We start from the raw sequence: 20,167 nt of genomic DNA on the forward strand, positions 1-20,167 counted from the left end.
TTCAACGGTTTTTGGACATGTCAGCTAGCAAGATTTTCAAGCTACATGTCAAATCAAATGCTTAGTTTGCCTGCTTTTTTGACTGCTGCAGCAGCCCATAATAACTGATCAACGAAAAAACTAGCCGAGTAGTTATTAATGTAGCCTATACCTAAACTGACATTTACATTCACAACGTCATTTTTCAGTTCGATCTCATTTTTACTGTGGCGAATACAAAAGTATAAGCGTGAATTTGTGACGAATCTGGTGATAGTGGCAGACTGATAGGTGAACGCACAGCTAGGAAACCAGTAGGTTTGAAAACCAGTTGGCTTGTAACACAAGTCTGCCAAATGTATTTGTTTTGATTCAACTATGAGGCTGCTGATCACCAGTCCCTCTTGCAGGGGAAATGAGAAGACAACCATTTAATTCTACACTTCACTCTTAGTATTTTGAGTTGAAAATGAGCTGCAAAAAAATGTGCTTTTAAATCTATGCAATCTTTATAAATAACAATTATGCATTTTTAGATAAAATATACAGAAATATCAGTTGTAAAAATGTCATTAAAAAACGGACCCCTCTGCAACCGACGCAAGCAGAAATTGTACCCGCTCTAGTCCACAATTATTATTTACAAATAATTGGAGTAATTTGTTACATTGTTTCAAAGAGAATCGGGACTTTGACCGGGTGTGTACTTAAACCCTTTCCAGCCTAACACCGATTGTTTCTGTATAGTGCTTGTGTTTAATATAGGCTCATACTTCATACAGTTAGACAAACTCAGAACTGCTCTTTGTCTCATCTGTCCGTATTATAGTGCCATGTTGATCAGACCCAATATCAGCTGTTCTAATATAACATGAGAGAACTGGATCACCATTTTGGTCTTCTGACCAACACCATATAGGGTCGACTACCTTTCCAGGAACCCACCCAACATCCTTTGCAAAAAAATAATACATTTTTCAAAACGTATATAAAAGAATATTATGTTAGGAAAATTAAGTTAATCTCATTTCATCATACCAGCACACCCAATGTAGTCACAAATTTGGCTTTATTGACTATTTATAGAAAATTGTACAGACGAATATTGCAAGTAAATATTTAAACAAAATTATGAGAGCAACGCAAACATCTGTTTGTCACACTATTGACCGGCTCCAAAACACGACATGCAAAGAAATATAAAGGATGCAAGTACAGTTCCTAATAAAATGCCATTTCAATCTCTTAACACATCTTGTCACTCAGGTGATTCAATCAGGAATAAAACTTGCTGTTGTTGATTTTCTTTTCTTTAATCCTGGAACACAATAGACAAAGACACATTTATTACAGCAGAAAAATACAACACAGCAAAACACACGTTGAGTCCTACTTCTGTTTGCAGGTGTCTTGAATCTTCATCAGTTGTTGTTCGTTGGTGCTGAACTCCCTCATGAGGTCATCACGGGGGGCGGAGCGTTGGATGTTGGTGTGGGTGTCATACAGGAAGAGCTCATTGCTCAGCTCTGCCTGCCTCCTTCGCAATTGGCTAGAAGATGAATATAGTTCCTCTTCTGCTTTCTAATGGACAGACAGAGAGACAGACAGAGACAAAAGCCACAAGCTCAAAATAATTTAGTCATTTAGCAAATCAGAACTCATTACTGCCGAAAACACCCCTTTAAAGTGTATGTGTGTGTTTGTTACCTCTACTTGTTGAACGTCAATGTAGACCAGAAGTGAGGCCAACTCAATGGTCTCATTGAATCCGTTCTTTAAAGGAACTGAACGGTAACCTACATGGAGACCCAAGACAGTTTGTTGCTACAAAGGTTGGAATCTAGTGTATTAAGGTATAAGGCGAATATGCTTTGCTTGCGTGTGTGTGTGTGCAGCAGCTTTACCTGAGCGAATGCCTTTGACAGGAAATGTCGCCTGGGCCAGGAAGTTGGGGTCTGAGAACATGTCTTCCTCGTTGACCACAAAGCGTAGGAAGGTGAGCTCTGGCTCATACACAGTAAAGATGACAGGCTCTGCTGGGGCTTTCCACACTGGGTTCAGACCATTATCCCCTGGGAGCCATCACACCATCACACAAACCATTACTACAGACACAGAGTCAAATACACTGACAACATGTCCAACGTCTTGTAAATGTGGTGGGCTACTTCAAACAGTACATTTAGAGTGATGAAAAAAATATGCCCCTCTCCCTCCCTCCTCTTTCCCCCTCTTCTCACGGTAAACAACAGTCTTGAACTTGCTGTCCTCCGTGTGCCCGCACAGCTCAATCTCCACAAAGGGGCTAGCAATGCTGCGCCCGGGCTTGGGAAGGTGTCTAGCTGCTATCACCTGCAAAGGGCCAGCACCATCTTTAACTTTCAACGAACAAATACGAACCATTAAAACAAAGGATTTTCATGGACATGGACAAGGGACTGATGTCACAAAGGTCCTCCATAGTCAGAGACATGGCTGGCTGAACATACTATTTCAAATATCTTTGGGTGGAGGTTGTGTAGATGAAGTGGTAGAGGGAGGGTCATTAGGAGCTGTACCTTGACAGTGATGCTGAACTTGACTTTCTTTTTCTCCAGCTGAGGATCGTAGCTGTCGGCACGCATCATCTCAGGCTGCAGGACGTAGCCCGTACGGCCGTTCAGACTGAAGAGGGCACTGTTGAGTTGAGTGTACTTATCTGACCACACGTTTAAAATATCAGACAAATTAAAGTTAGAAACACTCAGTACAGGATGCTAAGATCTCAACAGACAAAACCTCTGTTTGAATAAAGAATAAATACAAAGTACAAGTACAAAATGTACCTGCAGTCTGGAAGTTAAGCGCCAGCATGTGGCAGCCCATGGCCCAAAGAGGGTAGGGGTCATAGTTGGAGGAGTCTACACGCTGTCCCTTGGGGTAGATGCGACTTAGGGCCTTTCTGTTGTAACGCAAGAAGTCCGAAGTCCGATTCCTGGACGGTGTCTTGTTCTCGACAAAGGAGCGGACCTCTTTGTAGCAGTAGTTTGCTGAGGAGAGCAACAGCAGAATAAAAAACAAAGGAATGCAGAATCTACAGCTTGTTGCGATACAGACATTAGACAGATTATGACAACAGTGGTCATTGGAATACAATACTTGTACACAAGCGTATGGAAATGTATATAACAAAGTTTGCGGTGTGTGTGTGTTTGTGTGTTGGGTGGGGGTCATAGGTCATACCGAAGCGTTCCTTATCCTTGCTACGAGGCTGGCAGTACACCACCAGGTCAGACATCTCCATAGCAACCTCTGCTTTCTTCTCCACCTCCACTTGTTTCCTGATCTGTTGTACAGAACATAAAAAAAGTATTACAATGAGAATAATATAACTAATATAGCACCTAACTGTACTACGAGAATCCTCAGTCTCTACTGCTGAGATAGTTCAACTTAAACTACTATGTTTCTACTACTAAGTTGGTTCTATGTGTCTTATCAAGTATTTAGTTGAATTTATTCTTCTAATCCCACCATGTTTCTACTACCAAGTTACATTTTTTCTAACAAAACAATGTTTCCTCTCATTAGCTCACTAAAACTGCTGCGTTTCGACTACCAAGTCAAATGTACCATTACCGTTGAGTTTATACTACTTATTCCTTGTGATCCTACTGAGCCTCTGCACTAGAACTGTGTCTACGTCAACTAAGTTTTATTCATTGTTCTGAATCTCTACTGTTGCGTTTGTTCTACTAATACTACTGTGTCGGTACTGGCCTCTTCTTGTTCCTGGAACTGCTTGTTCTGTTCCCTCTGAGTGATGTCCCAAGCCACCAGGTACCACTCAAACAGCTCCTCTGGAGTGTCAGCTGCCAGGTCAAAGTGCACCCCGTCTTGATCCTTCGTTTGAAGGGTCAGGACATGGACTTTACCGTTCTTTGAAGAGCGAACTGAACATGTAGAAAAAGGGATGTCAGCGAAAGAGAGAGTGAGAAAGCGAAAGGGAGAGTGAAGAACAAAAAAGGAGAAATAGAAATACAGAAAACAAGAGTTGTGAGGGTGAGAGATACGACTTGGGGAAGCAAGAATGACCACATCTTTAACCTCTTGAAAACAGTGTAGTATTTCACCGGCGGATTAGACGTGTATTGTCTAAGTAAACCCAGAGATACTTACTAATGTTGCACTTCGAGATGTCCACTACACTCTTACACATGTCCCCTAGAGGATTGTCCTCCAAGTCCTGACAAACACCAACATCACATCTTTAGCAGAGTTTGAATCACATCTTGAATCAAGTGTGTGGTTTGTAGGAGCAGTAAGCTCTAACCTGGTCTTTAGGCTCTGTCTTCACGTTGTTGGTTACTTCCTCTACATAGTTGGCAGGAAAAAACAGCTGCAACTTCCCACCATAGTCCCCTTTCCACCTGCCGGGGGGAGCACAGACTTGAATCTCAAACTCAAGAAAGTATGTGTGTGTGTGTGTGTGTATGTGTTTGTTTGTCCTGACTCACCATCCGTCATTGTCTTTTGACACATTATGGATCAGAGCTCCCTTGCAGAAGACGAGCTCATCTGGTCTCATAGCTCGGTAGTCATACAAGGCTTTGACAGTGCTCTGAGGCTAAGGAAGGACATGTGTATATCACTAGACAATCCAACCAACGGATACACATACGCAAGTAACGGAGTGGACAGCTTTACTGATGTCTAAACGAGGTATAAGTCCATTCGTCTGTGTGTCACTGCCCTACAGAGACGGTGTGCACACACTTAGGCTGTAATACAGACTGGACGCTGGGTGCTGTGAGCCAACCTCGATAGATACACAGAGCCTGGAGGATGCCGACTCACCAGAGATGGTTCGATTTCATTGGGCTCAACGTAGGTCTTCATATCATACAAGGATGCGCAGTCTTTTTCCTACAGAGGAATAGAGTCAGTGATAATACCAACGCAGAAGAAACGTCCAATAGCGTGTGAGAGAGTGTGTCTCACCAAACTGAAGCGTCTGACAAGGTCAGGAGTCACAGGGTAGCGTAGTTTGATCTTGCGATACAGGGGCTTCTTGCGGAAGTAGTTTACCAGTTCAACGAGGCTCTCAAACTCTGTGGTCGTGCCCAGAACATACATAGCACCATCCCTCTGGATCCGACAGTGTTTGACCTTTCCATCCCCTCTAAGGTCACACACACATGCACGCAACACCGTGAGTGCACAACACGCAAACAGAAGCACGCAACATGAGCATTAGCACTGTGGTTTTGGGTCGGGTTCGGTACCTGAATGTAATGGCGTAGGAGTCCCCCTCCTCTCTCTGTCTGATGAGGAAGGCTCCGTCTCTGGGGATCCTCATCAGGTACTCCTCCGCCTCACCTCGGCTCAGGTTGCTGTAGAACCACCTGGAAGACCGAACACCAGGAATGAGAGAAGGAAGGAAGGAGGGAGGGGGGGAAGTGTTCTAAAGCGAGAGAGGGGAGGAGAGTAAATGCGCGAGGACTTGGGTTTTAGCCTATTCATGTGTGCGATGCGTGTGTGTCTTACAGCTCCTGCAGGTGCGGGTTAGGTGGGGGCACAGCGTCCGTGAGGCGCAGCTCAAAGTCATGGCAGCGAAGGGGGTTCTCTCGATAATGCTGCACCAGCGTATAGACACTCGGGAAGTGAAGGTTGTCCGTCAGGTAGTAGTACGTGTGTCCACCTTCTGTTCCGGAACGAAGACGACAGTGCTGGACCCGCCCACTGCGCCTGCATGCCACCAAACACATGCACAGGTGGAACGCATGTACAGACGGAACACATGCACAGATGGAACACATGCACAGACGAAACTCACTGTGGACTCTCCAAAGGAATTCAATCTAGCATTATGGCCATTACTAAAGGCATTCCATAAGGTTCCATTTTGGGTATAGTTTGGTTCGCTTTACATTAAAGTGAAACATATTTACACGTAGACACACGCCCACACACCAACTAATCTCATCCATGTCCTCTTATAAATACTAAGAAGACAGAAGCCTTCGTGTTTGGATAAAAGTCTAAGTTTAAATGTTTACTTCTAGCATTGGGAGAATTCATTTGAACCGACTAAAACAATGTAGCTGGACCGGGGTGGCGGGGAAACTGAGGACGAGGAAGAGAGAAGAGTAGCGACCTACCAGAAGGAAAGAGTGAAGTCAGAGGCGAAGGTGTCACTCTCTCTGACCAGGAAGGTACCATCTCGCCCCCCCGACTCGGCGCAGAACTCCTGGAGCAGCGGCTCCGCAGTCTGCCTGCCCCCCGGCATGCGGCCATGGAACCAGGGCTCTGAGATGTGCTGTGGAGCCTAGGTGGGGTTGGGAATGCGGGGGGTAGGTCCAATGGACGGAGAGGGGATGGGTTCCAAATTAGGATCATCGGAAATGACAAAGGGTTGTGTCCGATATTTGTTTGTGTACTACGGATGTGGCCGTCCTGTTCTTCTTGATTTACGTACCTTCGTCATTTCATCCTCGTCCTCGTCCTCTTCGGCATAGTACAGCTTATCATCCGAGATCACGCAGTAGTGGTTATACCAACGCTGGAGGGAAACAATGACATTCAGTCAATCTCAATGGCACCTTCTGAAAGACAGAACAGTGTATTGATGGCTAAGATGGATGGGCTGTAAATAAAGGTCTACCTGGTCAACAGGATCCCAGATGTCCAGATCTCCCTGCTTCTCCCCCTTCCTGAAGTCCTTCCTGGCAAAGCCGCCATCAACAGTCAGCTTCTTGTGCTGCAGGAACAAGCGGGTACAACAGGAACACACACACACACACACATCTGTAGGAGATGAAACGATGACTCGCGACGCATGCTCCTTCAAACCGAAACCTACCGTGATTCCGCCACGACACCAACGACACCTCCTCCAACCAGCACCCACGGCCCCCTCACCTTGAGTATGATCTTGCCTTTGAGCTGCGTGGGTGAGGGCAGCTGTTCGGCCATGTGCTCCACAGGCTCAATCAGCAGCTTGTCCTGGAACACCTCCCTGAAGATGCGTGCCATCTGCCTCTGCTGCTCGATAGAGCAGTGCTCCTCGATGGACAGTATCAAAGGATACCTGGAACAGGGGTGGGGGGGGGGGGACTTTCAACTGACGATTCCCCCCAGTTCTTAGCACTCTGACCACAGCGAGATTAGTGCTCACCAGTCTTCCTTCCATAACTCAGTGTGTGTTATTCGTGTGTGTTTGTTTGTGCGTGCGTGTGTGTTTAACTCACTCTGATGTCACAAAGGCATGGTCATTGATAGCTTTGACTACATCCTCAAACTTGATCTTAGTGGTCCTGGTCCAGCCGTGGTATATGATTGGTTCTCCTGGACCTTCCCAGCAGTCCACTGGAAGAGAGTCAACAGGTTTAAAAACGATCTCCGTGGGTAAACACATGCTGTGTGTGTGACGTGCCGTCCAGCATACTGACACTCGACACAGCGACATCCCAGACGCAGGCAGCGCACGTAGGCCTCTGTGGACGACTCACTCCTGATCTGGTCGCCAGTTAGGTACCTGGAGGAAACACATGACACCGCAGCACAGAAAACTCATCCAAAAGGTCATAACAATTCAAAAACAAACCTCATTGGTCTCAGCCATTTCTAACTACAAATGAATCTGCGAGAATGCCGTTCTGTGTGTGTGCCCATACTGACGTGTTGTGTGAGGAGTTGATCCAGTAGTGAGACAAAGGGTTGTTCATGTCCAGGTTGCACACCTCTGAGAACTTATCATCCCAAATAGAGTTCTCCTTGGAGAAGAGGAACTGCAAGAACTAAGAGAGAGAGAGGGAAAGAGCGAGAGAGACTGAGTTACGAGAACAAAGTCACTGCACTACTACCTTGACCCAGAAACAATCACACACCTCGCTGCATGTAAATTCAGGGTCGTTGGTCTTCCTCATGTTGTCATCTATAAATGTGGTCATCAGATCTCTGACCTGGTTTATGTCATTGGCCCAAGACTCCTGAAGAGAAGAGATGGGGGGGGGGAGGGAGAGAGAATGGGAGACAGTAAGAGAGGTCTTTTTTTTTTCTTTCAACAACTGTCGTCAGGCGACTAGTGCAGGTGTGCTTGGTCTTACCCGCTGCTGGTACTGTAGGAACCTCTGAAAGTCCTGAAGGGTCACTGCCCCAGAATCATACTTGTCTGTGTTTCTACAAATGGACACAACAAGTCACATGACCACGTGATCACACTAAACTGGAATGGGGCTTCAGTACTGAATATCCATTGAAAGCAATATCCTGGGAATGTAGCAAAAGATTTTCATTGCAAGACACTCACCGCATAATGAAAGCACATGACTCCTTTTTGAACTCGTCAAGAATCTAAAAGAACACATCACACAAAACACATAGCAACGACAGACAGTTAGTTGTTGTGGCACATCATTTAACGTATTCAAAGACAAAATCACAGCATCAAATGTTCTAATGCAAACATGCTGTTAGTCCTGCGAGACCACAGAGTTGTAGACGAAGTTGTGATGCATTATTAGCAAACTGTGCTCAGAGAAGAGGAAAAGAAAATTTTAAATATAATCAAAGTTCATAGGACAGGATCAGACAAACCTCTCTCTGTTCAAACATTAGAATATTGTAGAATTTATGAAGCTGCTCAAAGTCCAGGACATCTTTCCTGGTTCCAATTTCCTGTGGAAACAATAAGAAACATATTGCTGATGTATCTTTCTTTTACATATCGTACACAGCACACTAACCTACAGTATTATAAGTGACTGAGACATGCAGGACTGCTCAATGAGGATCAGAATGCAGGACTGCTCAATGAGGATGAGAATGATGAAGAGGATGAGTACCGTGAACTTCTCCTTGAGGGAGCGAGTTCCAGGAACCTTGTAGTTGAGCTGTGGCAGTAAAGATTTCAACTCCTTCAGGGTGACACTAAGCAGAACACATGCATAGAGAGAACAAGGAATTGAGGAGAGAACTAAAGTCAAGAGGCATCATGAAAGACTGTATGAGTCTGGATTTGGATCAGGATATAGTTTAGGTGGTGGAGATTCTCTCTCTTTCTTGATTGGCGGGATTTGAGGCTGTATTTAAGGTAGTATTTAAGGTAGTATTTAAGGTAGTATTTGAGGAAGTAACTGAAATCAGTGAAATAATGCAATAGTATTGAAAGAGTGTCGGACATCCAGTTTAATTGTAATGTTATAAATATGTAATATAATGTAAATACATACTGTGGTATAATTTAACATAGTACATTTTTTTCTTCACAATAAATATACAGCTGCATAGAGGTTGATTGAGAAGACGTCAGTGTGGTGATGTTACCTGTTTTTTTTGGTCTGGTTGATAGAATACATCTGTTTTCTCAACCAGCTGGAATCAAAACGACATAGAGTCAGTGGTCAGTGCCTGAGTATGGTGGTGTTGGTAGAGGTGGTGGTTGTGGAGATGGTGGGGGTGGAGGTGGAGGTGAAGGTGGTGGTAGTGATGGAGGTGGTGGTGTTGGTGGTAGTGATGGTGGTGGTGGAGGTGAAGGTGGTGGAGGTGAAGGTGGTGGTGGTGGGGGTGAAGGTGCTGTGTGTACCTCTCTAAGATGTCTGGTGTGGAAGCCACCAGTGTTTCCTGTCTCAGTAGCTCTAACCCTGTCAGCCATTTCTCTGCATCCTCCACTGAATCCACTGCCGGACAACACACACATATGCACACACAGTTGAACATGCTAAAACACTGATCAAGATAACTGTGTTGAACTTCAACTACAAAGTATTAATTTCCACACAAAGACTCACACAGGTACACACACACACACTCACCCCCAAGGCTTAAAGTGTTCAGGATGAACTGAGATCCATAGAAGATGGTAAAGCAGGTGTTTTCCTCGTGTTTGTCTTTTCCATCTTTGAAGCGTTCAAAGTCCTTGGAGTTCCTCCCTGGACGAATCTCTCTGATCTCAGACAGGTCCACTATGTGCACAGGATAGATTATTATGAATCTCTTATTCTTATTATTGAGACAGTACTTATTTGCTTTTCACAATGTGTGCTTCTGGTTTTGGTTACCCGCAAAGTTTTTGGGGCTGTCTCGTTGTTTATCATTGACCTATGCACTTTTGTAAAGCTAGGGGGTCAGATGGCTGAGCGGTTAGGGAATCGGGCTATTACAGTTTTTCACGATTGCTAAAACACTAAACCCCATTCTCTGAATCAAATGTTCAGTAACCTAAACCAATTTGTCAAATCAGACACTCTTTTGGCAAAACTCTAAACACATTCTTATGCACTAAACACATTTTGCACTGTGATGCACTTGTGCTGCAAAATGGTAAACACAGGCGGCAAACAGTAAACACAACGACAACACAGTTGTCACCTGTAAAACACAATGACTCAAAATTGTTCACACTTGTTTCTAATGCTGGTTTGGAACAATGTTAGCTTTCACCGTGGTGTCCAAATACAAGAATAGTTCAACATCAACTAGCATTTTTTACTGTAAATGTTTGCCTTCCACCATACAGCCCTTTTTCAATTCAATTGAAAAGTTTTTCTCTGTGTGGCGGTGGAAGGACTATGACCAAAACCCATATACCAGGGTACATTTCTTACAGGCAATTGAATTGGCCTGTGGTGACATAGGTGTGGAGTGTTTTCAAGGCTGGATCCAGCACACCAGAGGGTTTTTTCTTGTTGACAGTACTACAGTAAGTTACGTAGGATGGTTACTGTAATATTTTCTAATCAAATCAAATGGACAGTATTTGTATAGCCCTTACAAGCAACGTCATAGAGGGCTTCACAGATGTCCATAGAATTGCCCCTCAGCCAACCTCAAGCTTCAAGGAAGACAAGGAAAAACTCACTTGAGGAGGAAAAAAATAAGAAACCTTGAGAGGAGCAATTCAGTGAGGCATCCCCTCCTCCAGAGACGGTTGGTGAAAGAGAGGTGCAGAACACAGGCTAAACATAGTCATACATCAGGAAAGTGTCAATGGGTGTTGAAACACCCAAATCCAGTGTTTCAAAATCCCAAATCAATTTTCTTTATTAGTACAGTAAATTAATTTACTGTGTAAACATAGTAAACTAATTCTTCTTTACATGTAACTACATGGCCTGGATACTGTGTTCTCCATTTTTTTGTGTTGTGTCTAATGCTTGCTCCATAGTGTTTATATATTGATTGGTTGTGTTTATGATCTGAAAGCATAGTTTGATTCTGAGCACAGGTTACATGGTTTAGGAGCGAGTGTTTGATTTTGCCAGAAGAGTCAGAGGCTTTCTGGAAATAGAGTTTGAATATTTGGTTTTGTGTTTACAGTTTTGAGAAAATGGTTGACTGTTTCAAGAAATGTGTTTTAGCAATCGTGAAAAACTGTAATCAGAAGGTTGCTGGTTCAATTTCCAGCCGTGCTAAATGACATTGTGTCCTTGGGCAAGGCACTTCACCCAACTTGCCTCGGGGGAATGTCCCTGTACTTACGCTCTGGATAAGAGCGTCTGCTAGATGACGTAATGTAAAGCTCTCTCTTGGAAGTCGCTTTAGATAAAAGCGTCTGCTAAATGAATTAATATAAATGTAGTGTAATCATGAATCTCTCTGATCTCAGACAGGTCCACGAGGTGAACAGGAGAGATTATCATGAAGGGCTGCCTATACAGAACGATTCGTGGTCCCTCTAAAGAATAATAATAACAAAATTCTCCTCACAGACTCCGTCAGTCTTGTCTGCGGTCCGTGTCCAGGCCACCTGTCGCGTCTCCATGATGACCTGCAGCGTCAGACGCTCAGCTTTCTGGCGGAACACGGTCATGACGATGCCCATCTCCAGGTCCCTTTTGATTAGGCTCTTCTTGTACTCTGTCATCTCCCCTTTCTGACCACGCCCCAGCGCCATCGCTCCACTTTCAGGGGGGGGGGGGGGGGGGGGGGGGGGGGGGGTCACTGGAAGAGTGTGACAGGGTAAAAAAAAAGAAAGAAAGAGAGACAAAGAATGTAGAAAGAAAATGAGAGCATGCAGTTGGGATGTGTTCCAAACACACACAGAAGCATTGGTATAGCTGGGAAGGGAGATTAGGGTTGAAACTGTATATAATACCTTATGTTCTGTTGTGTGTGTGGGCATATAGTGTGTCCATGGGAAGATGAGTTGTTTTATACAGTCTGTCTTACACAGCTATAATTCAAAGAAGCTAACAAAAACACAAAGAGAAGTGGTGTGATGGGGGGGAGGGGCATAAATCATGTTTAATCCGTTCGGCTTGGTGGTTTTACATTGCAAATGAGCAGCAGGAGCAGGGAAGTTGGAACCGACCACCTGAGTGAAGTATTAACTAACCCACAACTGTTTTGTGTCCCTGAGGAATGCTCTAAGCAGGTGCATTCCTTTAGGGGTAGTATCACATTCTAGTTTCCCAGTACTGAACCTAATAAAATACAGCAACGTTGGTGGGACACACACACACATTGACAAGCAAACACAATCTGTTGAGCATTTTGTTACTATATATATATATGATGCTTGTGGAAGCTAACTGGAGCTATTAGGCTTGTTTTAATTTGAGAACGTTTTATCAAGTTTTCTGAGTTGGTGTAGCCTATGGCCTACTCATGGGTTTAGACTAACTGTGCTGTCTTCTCAGTAATTGTGAAGTTAGAGCTAATCTTATCTAATGAGAGGAGGACCCATTAGAAGAGCGTGGGTAAAGCAGGAGCAAGATTAATGTAGGTAGGCTGATGAACTGCATGATGTTTGTATGTATATGACACTTTGTTCTTTACTTTGACGGAGACCAGAACCCTTTTTTTTTAATAGTATAACCCCCTCTCTTCATTGTCATTGTAATGTTAACAAAAGCGGATTTCCCCCTTGTCATCTAAGTTATTTCCACACCCACAAAGAAACAACGGAATTTAAGTAATGAAACTTACCCCAAAATGTTAACAATCCTGTTGATTGCAGCAAATGAGCCCCTTAACTGAATTAGTTCATGCTTTTATCGTTTTGAGTTTGACAAAGTTTTACTTTAACCGTTCGTATTTCTAAAAGTCCCGGTCAGTCGAAAGATGGTCAGTTCCTCTATTCGTTTGTACAAGGAAGTACGAGTTAACTTGCATTATGGCATAGACGCACAGCCGTAATAAAACAGATCCGGAAGCAAAGATGTTATCAATGCAAAGTTTCTGTGGACGTAGCCTACCACACTCAACACACACACGATCAAGTTTGCCTGGTTATTTTAAATACATGAAAAAGTCAGTTCTCAGTAGGCTACGACTGCTGTTAATTGGACATAGAAAAAGAATAGCGGCAAAGAAACCATGCACCTGCCGAAGCCAGACAGCACATTCAACAAGCCGAAAAGGAGGAAGCGCAGTTTCGGAAAGCAGCAACCTCCAACGTATAGCCTGTGATGAGTCTTGAGAGGATAGATATCGAAAACAGACATTTCTAGTTGAGAAATTAGGTCAAGCATTCATTGGCTGTAACGAACCCTCATGAGTCAAGAGTCAGAGTAAATATAAGCTTAATAACTAAATATTAACCAGCCTACGAAATTCTGATACAGAGATGAGAAAAAGCTGATCTTACACTCTCCCAAGACATCTTAGGGTCGGAAATATATATATACAATATAAATGTTAGGCCTACCCTCCATGCAAATTTCAATGTTTTCTGTTTGACTACAGTTCATAAGACCTCTCGTCGGATCAACATGAAATTGCATTGAAGGTTTGCATACAACGTCATTTTCCCCCAAACATTTGCATAAAGTATAAATAGATGCGAGGGGAACCTAACGAAACACAACAGGAAACTATTGATTCATTGTGGCACACGAGATGAGAGAATCCTCATCTGAAGGGTGTAGAAACTCCCACGGACACTCACACTTTGAAAGTTAAAAACAGATTTGTGTATTCACTTTTTTCTTTTTACATAATGTTATGACAAACAAAACACATTTTACTTTATATTCAAAGCTGTCTTTTAGTAATGATATACATAATTTACAAGGCATGCAGGAGGAGGTAGTTTTGTTTGACCTAAAGTGAAAACCAGATCAATTCAACGTTCAGTTAGGTACATAGCAATGTGTGAATGGAACTCTCTTCTAAATACCATCAAACAACAAAACACTCGGTATGGTTTTAAAAAATCACTTAAGAACTACTACCTTCAAAGACATTTCAATATTTAATATCAATTTAGAGAGATTCTGTCATAGGGCTTATATCTTATTCTTTTAAAAAGATCAATACGGGGTAGCGTAATCTATTCAACTTTTTCAATACTATTTATTTATTTGTATTTTTTCTTTTGAGTGTGATTAATTGTAAAATGTGATATGTATTTTCAAATGTTGTGTAATTTGAATAATGTCCTGTGTGTATGGTGTGAAATGTGATGTTGTAAATTGTATTGTCACATGATAGATTGTAGGACCCCAGGAAGAATAGCTTTCAGCTAATTCTGAAGCGAATGGGGATCCAAATAAACAAACAAACAAACTCACCCTGTCACAAGCAAACACACACTCACCCTGTCACAAGCAAACACACACTCACCCTGTCACAAGCAAACACACACTCACCCTGTCACAAGCAAACACACACTCACCCTGTCACAAGCAAACACACACTCACCCTGTCACAAGCAAACACACATGCACACTGTCACAAGCAAACACACATGCACACTGTCACAAGCAAACACACACTCACCCTGTCACAAGCAAACACACACTCACCCTGTCACAAGCAAACACACACTCACCCTGTCACAAGCAAACACACATGCACACTGTCACAAGCAAACACACACTCACCCTGTCACAAGCAAACACACATGCACACTGTCACAAGCAAACACACATGCACACTGTCACAAGCAAACACACACTCACCCTGTCACAAGCAAACACACACTCACCCTGTCACAAGCAAACACACACTCACCCTGTCACAAGCAAACACACATGCACACTGTCACAAGCAAACACACACTCACCCTGTCACAAGTAAACACACACTCACCCTGTCACAAGCAAACACACATGCACACTGTCACAAGCAAACACACATGCACACTGTCACAAGCAAACACACACTCACCCTGTCACAAGCAAACACACACTCACCCTGTCACAAGCAAACACACACTCACCCTGTCACAAGCAAACACACATGCACACTGTCACAAGCAAACACACACTCACCCTGTCACAAGCAAACACACACTCACCCTGTCACAAGCAAACACACACTCACCCTGTCACAAGCAAACACACACTCACCCTGTCACAAGCAAACACACATGCACACTGTCACAAGCAAACACACACTCACCCTGTCACAAGCAAACACACATGCACACTGTCACAAGCAAACACACACTCACCCTGTCACAAGTAAACACACACTCACCCTGTCACAAGCAAACACACATGCACACTGTCACAAGCAAACACACATGCACACTGTCACAAGCAAACACACACTCACCCTGTCACAAGCAAACACACACTCACCCTGTCACAAGCAAACACACACTCACCCTGTCACAAGCAAACACACATGCACACTGTCACAAGCAAACACACACTCACCCTGTCACAAGCAAACACACACTCACCCTGTCACAAGCAAACACACACTCACACTGTCACAAGCAAACACACACTCACCCTGTCACAAGCAAACACACATGCACACTGTCACAAGCAAACACACACTCACCCTGTCACAAGCAAACACACACTCACCCTGTCACAAGCAAACACACACTCACCCTGTCACAAGCAAACACACACTCACACTGTCACAAGCAAACACACACTCACCCTGTCACAAGCAAACACACATGCACACTGTCACAAGCAAACACACACTCACCCTGTCACAAGCAAACACACACTCACCCTGTCACAAGCAAACACACATGCACACTGTCACAAGCAAACACACACTCACCCAAGCCTATTTTCCACCTCACGTTTCACAGTAGAGATTCTGGGACTAAACATAACTAGCCTACATTGCTGGGGCTAAAGAAAATCACTCAAGACTCAGACCCAAACAAGAACCCAGGCCCTGACCCTAACCAAGGCTCAGATCCGGGTCCAGACCCAGGTCCTCATCCTCAGCCTCAAATTTGGAACTCCTGTCGATATGCTGAAACAACCATGTTGTTTCAGTCTTGTGAAACAACCATGCATGTTATCTCAAGTAACTACCTCACAGCAGTAACAGTAACAGCACTCGACCATTAGTTGACCTAACTGCCAACTGGGCAACACTACAATACATTGTCACAACGTGCATCAGCCAACATGCTGCTTGGGAATAACTCAATCTAGAATGAAGAGTATTTGCAATATTCAATACAGGACAAAATGCACCTGTACTGCCACCTATAGGATGCATTCGAAAACACACACATGGGTGCCACATTTACATGTAGTGTGACTCAGTCGCTAGGACACTACAGTCGCTAGGACACTACAGTCGCTAGGACACTACAGTCGCTAGGACACTACAGTCGCTAGGACACTGCAGTCACTAGGACACTACAGTCGCTAGGACACATTTCTCAACACTTAGGTCACTTTTTCAAAACTCTTCACACAGTTCTCCTAACCAACTTTCAGCTCGGCACAGCAGTTAATTTCCCATTCAAAATGCACTAAAACTAGCAAATCACTTCATATATGTCTCAAATCAACTCATTCTTCCATAACACGAGCAAAGGATGACAGCCAACATACACACTTTGTCACCCACGAAACAATGACCTTAAAAACACTAACAACAGGTTACACTGTTGTTAGTGTATACAACACTGCAATATATGTTACTGGAATGAATCAGACATGATCCAGTTTGCTTTATATATTGTATGTCTTTGTGGCACTGAGTAATTCCAGAATACAAGAATTTGTATACACACCATCCACTGACACAGATACAATAGGACTGCTAATGTACTCGGTCTTCTGCATTTGGCCATAGGTTCTCATCCACATCTTCTGTCATCTGGGGCAAAACAAAAGAACCTTCTGGCATACCTGATCCATCCCTGGCAGTCTTCTGCTGATATGTCCAGGTATCCAGTATTCATCCAGGAGGGACATCTGATCATGTGGATGGTGGTCATAAACCTTCCACCTCCTGTCACCGTATGTGACACACATGGTTCATAAAGTTGGATTCTGTTTGAACCAGTTACACACTGTAGTGCAAAATGTAAAACACTTTTACACTAACTATTCTTTTCTAATGATATAACCTGCTTGATTTTGTCAGATATTGTTCCAGTATAGTACGTACAAGTACATGAATATGTTGACCAAACACAACACACAAGACCGGTACTGCACACTGCTGAAAATATTTACTGTATTTTTCCACATTGTCTACATAAAGGTTGCATTTTGTGCAGAAAATCAGGACATATTTCAAATCAAATACTGTAGTAGGCTACATAGTACATTACATTACATTTATGCATTTAGCAGATGCTTTTATCCAAAGCGACTTCCAAGAGAGAGCTTTACAAAAGTGAATAGGTCACTGATCATAGTAACAACGAGATAGCCCCGAACATTGTGAGCAGCCAAAACATGAAGCATACATTGTGAAAACCAAATAAGTGCCAAAGGGAAGAACCACAAGAGCAGTTACTAAAACCGGTGTTTCCTTGCACATATTACATGTATTCATTTAGCAGACGCTTTTATCCAAAGCGACTTCCAAGAGAGAGCTTTACAAAAGATCGATGATCAATGGTCAATGATCATAAACAACGAGATAGCACCCAAAACATTGCAGGTAACATTGCAATACTTGAAGCATACATTGTGAAAAGCAAATGCCAATTGGAAGAAACATAAGAGCATGTAGTTAAACAACATGACCTCAAAAGTGCAAGAGTGCACCTGTAGGAAGCAAGCAACAATAATATAATTTACAGCAAGTACAGGTAGTTAAATCAGTTAAAAACTAACCAACAAGTGCAACAAGTCACTCAATAAGAGTCATTGTGTTCCTGGAGGAAATAAACTAACACCTGATCCAACAAATGTTTCTGAAGTAGTTGTACTCCCGGAACAAGTGCGTCTTTAGCCTTTTCTTGAAGGTGGGGAGACAGTCAGTGTCTGATGGAGGTGGGGAGATTATTCCACCATTTTAACTGAAGTTAAATATAAGTAAATGTCATACATTCAACCTTAACAGCAACCGACTGGGAAAGAAACATAGCCATTCGAATAGCTCAAGTTTGCTATGCCTTGAATTGAGCACATCTTTATTTATTGTATAGCCTATAATCAATTAGATTTGTAGGAAGTCACATTTTCAAGAACAACTGAAAAAAGGACTGAATCTTGAAGTCTAGTCAACGTTATATAGCCCAATCAGCAAACTGGGAAATAGCTTTAAAAGTTATACAAGATCAGAGTTACATCGATAACAAGCTTCTTTTGATGTGACAAGACTCTCCCCTTTTGCTGATAGGCGTTTACACACATTTAACGGGGTCAACCTTAAAGGGTCCAGTTCACTATAAACTTGAGAGGACTTAATTATCGTATTGCATCCCCCAGTAAATTTTCTGGCGTGAACTGGCGTAACATGTTAGAAACGTCTTACGTTTTGCATGACTCTTTCTAACTAGTCTATTGAATGTTTTTCATTTTCAATTAGGCCTGCATGTAATATATAGCCCATGGAACCCATTGTTGTTAACTGTAATCGCCAGCAGAGTGCGCGATGGAGCACATCACAATAACCCAACTCCCTGCCGCGGCTTTCTGGTTGAAACAGTAGGCAATGAAAAACGCCTTTTAAGGGCATGAGATTTACCGTGTGACTTAAGTGCACTGAGCTGGGTGTGTGATGAAGTTGTAGGCAGGGCATGGACGGCTCACGGACAGATCCTTTTGTAAGTGACGTCGCCAGGTAGTAGCCTTTTCTGCAGAGCGAGAGCTAAAGGACACACACTGACATCTGCGACTAGATCGAGACCAGAGTTGAATGCAACATTTGGGTATCCATTGTAATATGAGAGTGCATGCTCTCTGTCCCAATATGTCGAACATTTTTTAATTGTTCATGTGTATTTGGCACAAATTAGTTTGCGAAAGTAATTTGATATCAAAATCATAACAGAAAACCCCAATCAAACTGTTTGGCTTTAGGTAACCTTGACCTAAAGCCAAACTGTTTGCATATACAGTACTTCTTTGAACAGCATTGGTTGTACTGTGGTAGATTGTATTGGTTGCCAACACAAAATAGAGTGTGAATGTGTGTGTGCAAAATACAGATTATGTGCATATCATTTACATATAGACACGCATAATAGATTAGATACAAATACAAACTGTAGACCATAGACAGGGACCTTTCTCTTTAATGGCAGCATGTGTACATTATGTACAGGAATGACTGTTACTGCCAGTAAACACTAGAGAAGCAACTTTAATCTGTGATATTCACGGCTGGTTTACCCGACCCAGATTAAGCCCACAACTCAGATTAGAGGAGTTCAATAAAGAGTCCTCATTTAGAATGTGTTGTATTTGAGGACTCTAATCTGTGACAGACCTTGGGTCAGCTCTCTTGTGTGTAGACATGGAGACACAGCAGAAAATATATCATAAGTGTATGAGTGTATATATGTAGTAGGTATTGGTCTATTAGACTTAAATAACAGGGATGCTATTGGTCTATGAGACTTGATAGGTGTATTACAGGGTATTATACAGCAGTATTTACATTGAGAAGATAGGAAGGCTAACAGCAGTAAGATCTGGCTGGCTGAAGGAAAGCGAAAGTATATCTGACTCTTCTTGGAAATCCCTGTTTGTAGTTGTCTTCCTGGTTCCAGCTGAGATCCAGACTATACTGTGTTACTACTGTATTTTCTAATACAATGCGCATAAAATGTGCATCCTATTGTAATTATGTAGTGTGGCATGGGATGAAAAAGCTACAGACCACTAAAAAAGATAGGTGATTGCAAAATAATTGCCCCTCCCCCCCTTCTCGAAATCTAAACCCTATCATCTCTCATCTCTCTTTCTTTTTCACAGCACGTGGTTCCAGCAGGTATGGACAGAGCCAGAGTGAGAGTCTCCAAGTTGACTGACTGAGGGAACGTGTAGCTGTTCCAATAGACACAGTGTGTTAGGTATTTCTGGCTGTCACC

At 43.0% G+C, this 20,167-nt stretch overlaps 1 protein-coding gene across 1 annotated transcript; it reads right to left on the reverse strand.

Annotated features, from left to right (window-relative positions):
- Nucleotides 1–1,029: 1,029 nt before the first annotated feature.
- plcg2 (phospholipase C, gamma 2) lies at nucleotides 1,030–11,892 on the reverse strand. The gene is made up of 32 exons (XM_047034854.1): nucleotides 11,668–11,892; nucleotides 9,774–9,923; nucleotides 9,545–9,638; nucleotides 9,286–9,333; nucleotides 8,805–8,889; nucleotides 8,557–8,637; nucleotides 8,270–8,313; nucleotides 8,067–8,139; nucleotides 7,848–7,949; nucleotides 7,639–7,757; nucleotides 7,410–7,495; nucleotides 7,209–7,326; nucleotides 6,880–7,048; nucleotides 6,623–6,718; nucleotides 6,437–6,520; nucleotides 6,120–6,286; nucleotides 5,506–5,706; nucleotides 5,244–5,363; nucleotides 4,960–5,140; nucleotides 4,816–4,884; nucleotides 4,476–4,585; nucleotides 4,292–4,388; nucleotides 4,138–4,204; nucleotides 3,739–3,911; nucleotides 3,202–3,304; nucleotides 2,805–3,008; nucleotides 2,538–2,677; nucleotides 2,220–2,331; nucleotides 1,884–2,051; nucleotides 1,687–1,775; nucleotides 1,373–1,560; nucleotides 1,030–1,297 (listed from the first exon to the last, which is right to left on the reverse strand). The coding sequence occupies exons 1-32, from the start codon at nucleotides 11,852–11,854 to the stop codon at nucleotides 1,255–1,257; spliced, it is 3,768 nt and encodes a 1,255-aa protein (XP_046890810.1). The 5' UTR covers nucleotides 11,855–11,892; the 3' UTR covers nucleotides 1,030–1,254.
- Nucleotides 11,893–20,167: the final 8,275 nt, after the last annotated feature.

The sequence above is a fragment of the Hypomesus transpacificus genome, chromosome 14 (assembly GCF_021917145.1).
Source record: "Hypomesus transpacificus isolate Combined female chromosome 14, fHypTra1, whole genome shotgun sequence".
Lineage (NCBI taxonomy): Eukaryota > Metazoa > Chordata > Actinopteri > Osmeriformes > Osmeridae > Hypomesus > Hypomesus transpacificus.